Source organism: Ips typographus, linkage group LG7, assembly GCF_016097725.1.
Source record: "Ips typographus isolate SLU linkage group LG7, UJ_Ityp_2.0, whole genome shotgun sequence".
NCBI classification, from domain to species: Eukaryota; Metazoa; Arthropoda; class Insecta; order Coleoptera; family Curculionidae; genus Ips; species Ips typographus.
In genome coordinates this window covers 5,487,276-5,499,515 of record NC_138428.1, presented here as the reverse complement: position 1 = coordinate 5,499,515, position 12,240 = coordinate 5,487,276, and the positions used below count along the sequence as shown (strand labels likewise).

At 38.7% G+C, this 12,240-nt stretch overlaps 2 protein-coding genes across 4 annotated transcripts; one reads left to right on the top strand and one right to left on the bottom strand.

The window, feature by feature from the left end:
• Positions 1 to 5,501: 5,501 nt before the first annotated feature.
• l(3)72Dn (UTP4 small subunit processome component l(3)72Dn) lies at positions 5,502 to 11,506 on the bottom strand. Of its 3 annotated transcripts, none has more exons than XM_081984153.1 (11): positions 11,432 to 11,506; positions 8,931 to 9,009; positions 8,813 to 8,879; positions 8,191 to 8,327; positions 7,452 to 8,137; positions 6,564 to 7,018; positions 6,330 to 6,513; positions 6,069 to 6,277; positions 5,843 to 6,013; positions 5,699 to 5,791; positions 5,502 to 5,642 (listed from the first exon to the last, which is right to left on the bottom strand). In XM_081984153.1, exons 2-11 carry the CDS (start codon positions 8,993 to 8,995, stop codon positions 5,523 to 5,525), a joined length of 2,187 nt encoding a protein of 728 aa, XP_081840279.1. In that variant the 5' UTR covers positions 8,996 to 9,009; positions 11,432 to 11,506; the 3' UTR covers positions 5,502 to 5,522. The 3 variants fall into 3 exon arrangements, with proteins under 3 accessions (XP_081840279.1, XP_081840278.1, XP_081840280.1); XM_081984152.1 differs by lacking the exon at positions 11,432 to 11,506 and adding an exon at positions 9,064 to 9,263; XM_081984154.1 differs by lacking the exons at positions 8,931 to 9,009; positions 11,432 to 11,506 and having other exon boundaries at positions 8,738 to 8,865.
• On the top strand, positions 9,410 to 11,108 carry LOC145732142 (glycoprotein-N-acetylgalactosamine 3-beta-galactosyltransferase 1-like). Its single transcript, XM_081984225.1, has 7 exons — positions 9,410 to 9,428; positions 9,488 to 9,598; positions 9,653 to 9,750; positions 9,812 to 10,047; positions 10,101 to 10,239; positions 10,294 to 10,678; positions 10,727 to 11,108. The coding sequence occupies exons 2-7, from the start codon at positions 9,575 to 9,577 to the stop codon at positions 10,922 to 10,924; spliced, it is 1,080 nt and encodes a 359-aa protein (XP_081840351.1). The 5' UTR covers positions 9,410 to 9,428; positions 9,488 to 9,574; the 3' UTR covers positions 10,925 to 11,108.
• Positions 11,507 to 12,240: the final 734 nt, after the last annotated feature.

Sequence of the window (12,240 nt, the reverse complement as noted above, 5' to 3'; positions counted from 1 at the left end):
TTTAGATTGTTTCTCGCAAAATACACGGAATTCGTAAAACAATTTGAAAATGTCTTTAGCGTAGTGACAGGATGAAACCATTTCAAAAATGGGAACAATTCTTTCGGTTTCTGTGGGTACAACAGCTGAATACAAATAAACGCGTTTGACAGACTGATGTTGCAATGGTTTTCGAACGACTGTTCCTGTTGCATCAAAATACAATACCGGGAGTTTCTGAAAACTTAGTCTTTCTAAAATCGTTATTTGTTCTTCACTAAATACCTTGACTGTGAATGGAATAGTCACCTCTTTAATATACTCACTGTGGTCTAACTGCATTTTAATGATATCCAATAGGTCATCTTTGTCTCGGTCTATAGAACTGATTGCTTCCGATTTTATCTTTCGAATGGTCGGATCTGATTTTATATCTCCCAAATTTCCTGCTTCAGCCAAATTTTTTCGAGCTTTTAAAATACATTCCCGTTTGTAGGTTGACGGTTTTATCGAAAGCAACCTGTGCTTTACTATTTGTCTTTCTACTCGTTTGACGTTCGAAGTTATAGGTGCATTATGCAAAAAATGTAAAGAGGAACTAAACACTTTAACATTTTTACAGCTCTCCAAAATAATTTTAAATTTTTTACAATTTGGATGTTTGCACAAGCCATAAAATGAAAAAGCATTTATCTTTTTACAGTATTTATAGTATTTAAAATTAATAATGCATATGTTGTTGATATCTTTCTTAATTACACTTCTCAGCAAATGATAAGCATAATTTTTTGTCGGTTTTTTATTAACTATTATTAAACTAAAGACTTTATCACTTATGCTGGTCGATCCTTCCAAATAATTACAGTTTTTGAAACTAGAGGGGCCGAGTAAAGGGTCGTTTACTGCACCTACGGGGATCAGATTGGTTCTTGCAGGTTCTGTTGTAAAATTGAGAATTGCACATGGTATGTCAGTTTTAATAGGTGTTATGGATTCAAAATCAGTATCGTCGTTTTCAAATTCATTGTCGAATTCTAAAAAACTATTTTGGGTTGTGCTAAGTTTGTCTTCGCTGTTATTAATATCAGGGGACTCAGTATTTATCGACTGGTTATCCAAAATAATAGGAGACGTGTTATCTGGAACTACAATATCATAATCGATCAATGAAATATCACTTTTAGGTGTAGAATGACCTAACTTTAATTTAATCGGTAGAACGTCATCAAAATTATTAGAAATTAACCCATCAGATATATCCCCCTGGTTTTTGAAATATTTTACTCCATGGTAGTATATGCGTAATCGATTTTTTAAGTTATATTTTAAACCCAATTTACAACATGCTTTAAAATAAAACTTTGAAACATCGGATCTAACTTTTCTGACGTCATGAATACTAACGGGGTTATTTTGAAATAATTCCAGCAATTGGAGATTATCTAGTTCAGGTTCGGCTTTGTCATCATTAGAACTTTTGTTTGTGTACTTTTTCAAAAATGACTTTAAAACACCAGGAGTTGAAACACGCTTGTCATTTATCGTTTTCACTAATTTTTCTAACACCGGTGCCTCAGCAGTTGCTAATTCGGCAAAAGATAAATGTCCATATTCATGCTTAACCACTTTACTTATCTTAAGTTTTAAGGTTTCAGCTTTGAATACCATCGTGGTTACGTGATTTAAAAAGCTAGAAAATAAACTCAAAAAACTCTCCTTCAAATTAAAATAAAAACAAAAAATAATCCAAACATACTGCTACTAGCTAACTCTAATATATAACTCTAATATATAAAATACCTAAAATATGAATGATAAAAACACGACAAAACAGTCAAATCAACTTTAATATATAGTTTAAAGTAAAAATATTCTTAACTAACCAAACAACAAATAAGTGCTTATTATGCAGCGCCCGTATCCATACAACACAAACTGCGCGATCAAGACACTTCGGGCCGGCCGGCCGGGCTCATAAGGTAAACACGAGAACTTGAGGAAAGATGCAGTTCCAAGCATGTGCCAGTAAACCAGTGGATCAGAGTATAGAATCGTGTGTAGACTCGTAGCGTAATAGGCCAAATTCAAGGATACCGTCGCGATTAAAAATGTATAATGAATATATTATCAGTAGAGGAGGTACCTATGTTAAGACTATTGTTTAAATCATTATGTTAAAATGTAAAGTAAAGTGTAAATTATGATATCAAATGTCTGACGGCTGTCCAAGGGCTGTTCTCTACAGATTGTGTTATATCGGGTAGTGCTTTATTAGTCCTGAAATTTGGAAGGTGTTAGTATGTGTAGATTTTGAGATATTAGCATTTGAATATTTATCGACCGATATAAACAATGTGTTATAACAAATGTCTGACGGCTGTCCAAGGGCTGTTCTCTACAGATTCTGTTACCTCGGGTAGTACTTTATTAGTCCTGAAATTTGGAAGGTGTTAGTATGTGTAGATTTTGAGATATTAGCATTTGAATATTTATCGACCGATATAAACAATGTGTTATAACAAATGTCTGACGGCTGTCCAAGGGCTGTTCTCTACAGATTCTGTTACCTCGGGTAGTACTTTATTAGTCCTGAAATTTGGAAGGTGTTAGTATGTGTAGATTTTGAGATATTAGCATTTGAATATTTATCGACCGATATAAACAATGTGTTATAACAAATGTCTGACGGCTGTCCAAGGGCTGTTCTCTACAGATTCTGTTACCTCGGGTAGTACTTTATTAGTCCTGAAATTTGGAAGGTGTTAGTATGTGTAGATTTTGAGATATTAGCATTTGAATATTTATCGACCGATATAAACAATGTGTTATAACAAATGTCTGACGGCTGTCCAAGGGCTGTTCTCTACAGATTCTGTTACCTCGGGTAGTACTTTATTAGTCCTGAAATTTGGAAGGTGTTAGTATGTGTAGATTTTCAGATATTAGCATTTGAATATTTATCGACCGATATAAACAATGTGTTATAACAAATGTCTGACGGCTGTCCAAGGGCTGTTCTCTACAGATTCTGTTACCTCGGGTAGTACTTTATTAGTCCTGAAATTTGGAAGGTGTTAGTATGTGTAGATTTTCAGATATTAGCATTTGAATATTTATCGACCGATATAAACAATGTGTTATAACAAATGTCTGACGGCTGTCCAAGGGCTGTTCTCTACAGATTGTGTTATATCGGGTAGTGCTTTATTAGTCCTGAAATTTGGAAGGTGTTAGTATGTGTAGATTTTGAGATATTAGCATTTGAATATTTATCGACCGATATAAACAATGTGTTATAACAAATGTCTGACGGCTGTCCAAGGGCTGTTCTCTACAGATTGTGTTATATCGGGTAGTACTTTATTAGTCCTGAAATTTGGAAGGTGTTAGTATGTGTAGATTTTGAGATATTAGCATTTGAATATTTATCGACCGATATAAACAATGTGTTATAACAAATGTCTGACGGCTGTCCAAGGGCTGTTCTCTACAGATTCTGTTACCTCGGGTAGTACTTTATTAGTCCTGAAATTTGGAAGGTGTTAGTATGTGTAGATTTTCAGATATTAGCATTTGAATATTTATCGACCGATATAAACAATGTGTTATAACAAATGTCTGACGGCTGTCCAAGGGCTGTTCTCTACAGATTGTGTTATATCGGGTAGTGCTTTATTAGTCCTGAAATTTGGAAGGTGTTAGTATGTGTAGATTTTCAGATATTAGCATTTGAATATTTATCGACCGATATAATCAACGTGTTATAACAAATGTCTGACGGCTGTCCAAGGGCTGTTCTCTACAGATTCTGTTACCTCGGGTAGTACTTTATTAGTCCTGAAATTTGGAAGGTGTTAGTATGTGTAGATTTTCAGATATTAGCATTTGAATATTTATCGACCGATATAATCAACGTGTTATAACAAATGTCTGACGGCTGTCCAAGGGCTGTTCTCTACAGATTCTGTTACCTCGGGTAGTACTTTATTAGTCCTGAAATTTGGAAGGTGTTAGTATGTGTAGATTTTGAGATATTAGCATTTGAATATTTATCGACCGATATAAACAATGTGTTATAACAAATGTCTGACGGCTGTCCAAGGGCTGTTCTCTACAGATTGTGTTATATCGGGTAGTACTTTATTAGTCCTGAAATTTGGAAGGTGTTAGTATGTGTAGATTTTGAGATATTAGCATTTGAATATTTATCGACCGATATAAACAATGTGTTATAACAAATGTCTGACGGCTGTCCAAGGGCTGTTCTCTACAGATTCTGTTACCTCGGGTAGTACTTTATTAGTCGTGAAATTTGGAAGGTGTTAGTATGTGTAGATTTTGAGATATTAGCATATGAATATTTATCGACCGATATAAACAATGTGTTATAACAAATGTCTGACGGCTGTCCAAGGGCTGTTCTCTACAGATTCTGTTACCTCGGGTAGTACTTTATTAGTCCTGAAATTTGGAAGGTGTTAGTATGTGTAGATTTTCAGATATTAGCATTTGAATATTTATCGACCGATATAAACAATGTGTTATAACAAATGTCTGACGGCTGTCCAAGGGCTGTTCTCTACAGATTGTGTTATATCGGGTAGTACTTTATTAGTCCTGAAATTTGGAAGGTGTTAGTATGTGTAGATTTTGAGATATTAGCATTTGAATATTTATCGACCGATATAATCAACGTGTTATAACAAATGTCTGACGGCCGTCCAAGGGCTGTTCTCTACAGATTCTGTTACCTCGGGTAGTACTTTATTAGTACTGAAATTTGGAAGGTGTTAGTATGTGTAGATTTTGAGATATTAGCATTTGAATATTTATCATTAATAGCATTCGAATATTATAAATATATTATATAACAAGTGGTCTGAAGACGTTTTTTCAGTTGTTAATGACAAAACATTTAGTTATGATAAACATAACTAATCCTCTGACGCAATTAGTTGATGATTTAAAAAATACCCGACGCCACTGGTCATTCGGGTGTTTCCGCCAAATTGGCTGCTAGAAATTGGCTGCTAAGTTCACATCAGTTCAAAAGTTACGGCCAAAAACGTTAATTGGAAGGCAGTTCTTTGGGGCTCAATATTTCCCTTAAGAGTGACTTTAAAAAAAAATTATATGAACAAATCGTATTATTTTGACCTCCCCTGCATGCCCCGAGAGATTGTCATATAGTTATGGGACACCCTGTATATTTTATATAAATTAATACTCTCGATGGGCGGGTTTTTTGCTTAAAGTGATATTAAAAAAAAACAATAAACTAATAACCACATAGAAACACAAAAAAATCTGAAATTGAAATAACGCGTTCTAAAACACAAGTGACCTTTTCTGAAATACAAGTGACGAATCTGAAATACAACTTACTTTTTCTAAAACCAAATTTACGATAATGAAATACTATAGTTATAGATTCTGAAATCCAATTTATATTTTTAAAATCCAAGTGATATTTTCTAAACTACATGTGTAAATGGTGTAGATATTTGGGTGAAACAAAACGCTTTATTATTTTTATTCTTTTATTATTTGGAGCCAAAAGTTTTCTGAGCAAACGCTGGCGGTAATTGTTCCAATATCGCCAAGGGATTGGCCTCCACGACCACAAATTCATCTTGTGACAGCTTGGACAGGTGCACCAAATGCTGTCAACCCAAAAAAAAAATAACTTCCTAGAAGTTAGGCAAAAAAAAAAATTCACCTTGTATTTTGGTATAAAACAAACTTCCACTTTAGGCTTGAGTTCACCGTTGACTATTTTACTAATTTTCCTTGCCTTTAAGTTTGCAGTATCCTACAAAAAAACCTTCACAATTCACGTAACTCCAAATAGATCACCACTCACCGTGTTTCTTTTGATCACAATGACGTTACTGTCGTCATGCAAAAAAACGTTATTCTGACTGTCAAAAGTGACAGTCGAGCATAAGTGCTGACACCCCTTCCACGCTGAGCACTCATCCAAAGCAGATGACAGTCCCGTTGATTTGCGTTGATCCAGATCGTACTCGTACACCTACAAATGACTCCTTCTCTACTGTGTGACTGAAAATGACAAGACTACTACCAACTTTGTTATTGGAATAGACCACAAGAACAGTGTGCGCAGGTCCAAAGGCTAACGCTGTAGAAACGGCCGCAAAACGTGGCAACTTTACACAAAACGTGTATCCGTCCTTGTCGTGTATAAACACGGCAACGTTGCCTTTACAGTCGGCTAGCGCCATTTTGTTACCGCACTCTGATGTTGTCAACAAACTGACACAGTCTTCCAGCGTTTCTAAACATTTTTGCGTTAAACAAAGTAGACAAAGGCTCGAAGGGTCACTTACTGGATTCAATCAGATCGATTCGTTGAAAAATAAATGGATCGCAGTCCTCCAGATCGTAAACGATCACTTTGCCAGTGCCCAGGGCGACTATCAATTGATTCCGTTTGTTATTGAAAGTGGCTCTCAAACAAGGCGCGTTACTGTCGTCCAGATCCTCCACTTTGTCCAATTTTGGCTTGTCAGCCTGTTGACAAAAATTGATGACTGTCATCTGTCAATTCAACGTCTACTTACCATTTGCAAGTTATACAAGTTGAACCGACCGCAAGTGGCCATGAAAATCCACCGACCGTTGGCAGAAATGGCAGCGCACCTCACCGCCTCAGCCTCGTCCTCCCCCCGCCAATTTTTCCCCAATTTCTGTAGGGTGACCAGTTTACGGGGCATCTCCTGCGGCTCCACCGGCCCCAAACGACCTTCGGAACGAGGCTTGGCTCGCGACAACGACCACACTTCAATACGTTTGGCGTATCTGAGCAGTATTTTTCGGTCCTCGCCCAAAGTCGTCTGGCAACAGGGGCCTTGTAAGGCGGGGGGAAACTTAATCAGCGACTTGGGCGGATGGTAACTGCACACCAAGTAACTGTCAATGCCACCAGAGTAGAGCCGACCACGGTACCAGGCCATGGCGCGTACGTCATGATCGTGGATTTTGCGCTGAATCGATTTCACCCATTTAGTGTTCCCTCCTGAAAAGTTCTTGAGGTCATTTTGATGAACAAAAATGCCATTAATCAGAGAGACAAACAGATTTTACCTAATTTAAGGTCTTTTAGTATAAATGTGCCCTTTGTTGTGCATGGCATTTTTTCAATTTTTGAATGATTGTAACTTTTTTATTTGAGCTCCTATAGATTTCACTAAAACGTCATTAGAAAGCGGATAAAAAATATTACAAAATGAGCCAAAACTGGCCTCTCTAGCTCTTCGCCTTACTGAGATATTAAATTTCAAAAAGTAGTAAAAAAAGACCCCAAATGGGGAGTAAATTTTAAAGGCCTTTTGGTATAAATATACCCTTTGCTGGGGCATTGAAACCCTATTTTATTTTTGTGATTACCATTTAACATTTGTGATTTCATTCTACAACATAACAACAATGCAAGTGAGTGACCAACTTACCAACATTAATTTTTTGATATGTGGAAATAATGGGATCCACCCCAGCCAAATAAATTGACTCCTCCTTATCATTCAGACAAATACTAGTAATATCAGCTTGATGGGACTGGTAACTTTCAATCTGGGCCCCTAACTGCCCATCCCACAGAGTTAACACCCCCCTAGAATCCCCGGTGAACACTTTCAGGTCTCTCATAACCTCCAAACACCACACCACCGTGTCTTTGCTGGCTTGGGCCCTGCCCAGCACCATGCGATGCAAAGCATGCCCAGTCTGAACATTCCATATTCTAATGGCATTAATACTGCCGCCAACCACAAATTCGCCGCGTTTACAGTACTTTAAGCACACTACACGTCCCTCCTGTTTGTCCAGGAACTTTACAAACTCGGCCCCTTCCGAATGGGTGCTGAATATGTTGATGTAACCCTGTTCAGTGCCGACAGCCACATGGTGACTGTGAGAGTCCAGGCAGGTGCCAGCTTCTCCAGTTATAGACCATTTGTTTTGTGCGGTTAAAGCGTACAGGTCGTACTGCACCAACCAACCGTGCAATCCAGTGCTGTAGAGTCGTCCTTCGCACCAACACAAACCTTCCACAGTAAAGTTGTCCAGGGTGGCTGGAATGGTTTTTTCAATGAAAGGGACGTGGTTTAAGTTCCAAATTTCGATAAAGGCGTCGGACCTGTAAGATTTGATGTAGTTTTTTAGTTTCTAGAATGGTTTTAACTAGTTTACCGGGCTAGGGCAAGTTTACCGCTTCGCGGCTCCATTGCCATACAGTATATGGCCCGTGCTTCCGGTCTGTAGAACCCCACATTATGTATTTTACACTGGGGCATGCTGGTTTTAGGGCGGACGCTGGTTTTAAGGCACTAAAATTGTAATAGTGTTTTTTATTTACTACACACGACCCATAACCACACTTTAACAAAGCACGCCATTAAATGACAGTAATGAAAATTTTGACATTTGACATTTGCCTTACGGCACTGAACCTTACACGTTAATGGATAGGACATGAAAATTAAAAATTTTTTTGTTTTTATTGAGAACGCATTAATTATATTAAGTAAAATGTCACGTGACACTTGTCAAGTACCAGTTTTTGCTAACTTAACCTAAAAAAATGGTGTATTGAGGATGTTCCTTGGGTAGTGTGGTTTTAGGACTGACGTACAATGGACCGAATTTCTCCAACGTGTACTCTTTCCAGGCTCTCCAACCGATTACCCCTTGAAACGTCACTTGAGCGATATGAATCAACGGAAAAGCGAGTACCAACCTGTACTGGTTTGAGGCACGTGATCACTAGGTACTACCTTCCAAATGTCCGGTTCTACTGAACCTTTACGCTTACGTTTTTCCGTCCTTTTTCTGTATTCGTCCGGGGTAATTCCTCTTTTTCGCGCCTCGTCCGCGAGCAACTAGAACAGCGTGCCGTTAAACGTCAACTGTCAAACGTCAACCCAACTAACCTTATCAAAGTCGAGCAGGAATCCCCATTTTTGCGGCCATTGTTTGGCGGCCTTGATTTCCACATCGGTTTGGAATTTTCTGAAATTTAATTTTTTCTTTCAAATCAATTCATGCTGTACAAATATTACGTACACAATTGCGCAATCTACCACTTGATTGCTAGACGTGTCCATTACACGAGTGTTTGATCGATTAGGCAATTTTAATCTCGAATTATCGGTTATTTAACAATGCTATCAAATCACTCAAAATAAATCAAATCAATGATTTAGTTAATACCTGAGTAAACATACGCTTGAAAAAATTAGGTTCGAATTGTTGGGTACTCGAACGGTGTAAACGTAACCAAGCACTGTAAACACTTGTGGGTAGTTTCAGATTAGGGTGAGGGAAAGTTTACGCTGCAATCGATTATACCACAGTTCTCTGTCGGCCAACTCATGACGTCACCGTGTGTTACCTAATTTCTGCGCTAGAGGCCGTTAGTTCTGGGTTAAGTAATATAAGTGATTTGTGAGGTTATACCCCACTTAATAGTCATGTTTACGTTTTTAAGTGCAACTTTTTGTTGTAATCAGCAAAAGGCGAGATTAATGATTGAACCAGAGAATACCGGGTACTGTTTGGCAGTCGTAAGGTGACGATGGCACGAATACCATTTCCACGTGTAAGCCCACCCAATATAAATCTTTTCTGATTACAACAAATCTATTCAATTTAGGTGGTGCATCAGTACCGTACTTTTCTGGGCGGCTTTCTTACCGGTTTCGGTTGCCTAGCAACCATACTGTTGCTACTCCAACAATTCGCCCAAAGGGAGTAAGTGGAGTATTATTATAGCATACCTTCAAGTGGTTTTATGAGTGCGTTTACACCGTAGCGTTTACGCCCCGTTCTACCGGGATCGGAGCATGTTTCCTTTCTCTAAAGACCACCCGCCCACCGATACTCACCACGCCATGCTGAACACCACCCTGGCCGACCAATTACGACGCGAAATTCGAATTTTGTGCGTGGTGACCACCCAACCTGGCAACCATTTCAAAAAGGCCGTGCACGTCAAATCCACGTGGGGCCAGAGGTGCACCACCCTACTATTTATGAGTACCCAAGAAGGTGAAACTACCCTTAAAGACGCGTGCAGTATAACCTCACTTGATTTTTCATAGAACCCTTACTACCAACTGTCAAATTGACAGGGAAGGAAGACCGCGCCCATTTATGGGGAAAAACCAAGCAGGCCATGCAACACGTGTACCAAAACTATCAAGGACAGTACGATTGGGTGTATAAAGCGGACGATGACACGTACGTACCTACTTTAGCGACCCCTAGCGGCAATAATTGATACGACCGAAACAGGTACGCGGTAATGGAAAATCTGCGCTATCTGCTACACTATCACAACAATTCTGAGCCGCTCTACTTTGGCTGTGAGATGAAATACCAAAAAAATGATCAATTGTACATGAGTGGGGGCGCTGGTTACGTTCTGAGCAAAGAGGCGTTACGTCGTTTCATTGAAGAGGGACTGTCAAATGCGTCACTCTGCCAACCAGGCAATGTGGGCGATGAAGACGTCGAAATGGGACGGTGTTTGACGAATGTAGGGGTGCGTTTTGGAGACACTTTTGACCGCGAGGGGCGCTACCTGTTCACCCCCGTTTACGTCAATCAAATGCTAATCCCTGGAGTTATGGACGAAGTCAATTGGTACATGCAAATGATGCAAAAACCGTCTTTACAAGTTAGTGTTAATTTTATATAGGACAACGCGTGACGTCATGTTTTGTAGGGTTTGAGGTGTTGCTCAGACAACTTAATTTCCACGCACTACGTACTCCCTCACCAACTTTACCTGCTCGAGTATCTAATTTATCACGTGACACCTTTCGGACGAGCCTACGTGCCGACGTTGCCAACTGCTCGAAACACGACAAACCGCCAAGCGGAGCGTAACTGGTCGCAACTCAAATGGGAAAACTACGATTGAGTCGAAACGAGGAATTTTCGTATTACATCCATGGAGCTCGTGATGTGGGGAGATTTTACGACTGTGAAATAAAGCCGAAAGTAATAATTGTTTTCTCTGATTGGCACAAGCCGGCAACGCCGCAAGACACATGACTTTGGCGTTTTTAGTTTGATGGTTCAAAAATACACAACAATTTTGAGGAGTTTATTTTGATTTCCTTTAAAATGATTCTGGTAAGGGTTAATAGTAACGTCGCCACGTGATCTTCTGATTTGACTTAAGTGCAGTGTCACGTGAGCATTGTAAACTTTATTTAGACAGTTAACGTGGCGTCAGGTACAGTGTTGTTCCAATTTTTTTTTACATTATTAGATACCTAATAAGAAAGTATAATAGAAGCAGTAGCTAATAAATCAATTTACGGTTTTTAAAACGGTTCTAGTTGCATAGTTTTGTTTGTTGTTTTTGTCAAGCGGATAGTACAGGATAGGTCGGTTTACAAGTGTAACAAAGATAACTACTCACCAGTGCGTATAAGTGCGCGTAGGAATTTGCTCAAAATATGCTAAAACCCAGTGCCAAAGTGTTTCTTTAACCATTTCGAGTAAAAATACAGCAGTTTCGCAGCCATTTTCTTTCGATTGAGGTGGTTTGACTGATTTGAGATCCAAACGCGTTATGGTTCAATAGTCACGTGACCTATGTGTAATTTTGCTATCACGGTGTCATGTGACTTTTAGAACTGAAATCATCAAGTGTCAACTTTCAACCGTCTGTCATTTCAGTCAATTGTCATTTAAGTTATTCTAACCTAATATCGGTTACCGGTTAGTTTGTTATTGGTTTTGTTGTGAAATTTCCAATAATAATCGAAAAGTTTTGAGTGTTTTGTATTAAATCTCTTCCAGGAGTAGTGCGTGTGTGGACAGTGCTAATTTTCCTAGAACCGGACGGGCGACTGGTAAGTGGTAATTGTTATGCAGAGTTGAACTGGTTTGATCACTGTTACTCCCCTAAACTGTCCGAATATAAGTACCCCCTTAGTGGGAATCTTCCCTTGATGATTTAGAAGCTCTGAGAGTAGCATTTTATAAGTCATCCCTGCATTTGTTGTCAAACTTAGTTGGTTTTGTGATTACTAACTTTCCGAGCAGTTAATACTAAGTCAGGTGTTTAACTCTCTTACTAGGTTTTTCCACTGGAAACTTGATTAGACAATTCAATAAACCGAGTCAGGGAAAATTCAATTTCAGGACGAGAAAATGGTTCGTTTGATTGCTGCTTAGCTTTTCCCCACTGGAGGATCTTTTAGGGTTGAAGGAGGTGGAAGGGGT

Bases quoted from the DNA above. Each gene is read 5' to 3' on its own strand.
- LOC145732142 (XM_081984225.1), top strand. From the start codon at position 9,575: ATGGCACGAATACCATTTCCACGT. The intron at 9,599-9,652 runs GTAAGCCCACCC...TATTCAATTTAG, and splicing joins CACGAATACCATTTCCACGT to GTGGTGCATCAGTACCGTAC. The intron at 10,048-10,100 runs GTGAAACTACCC...GATTTTTCATAG, and splicing joins ATTTATGAGTACCCAAGAAG to AACCCTTACTACCAACTGTC.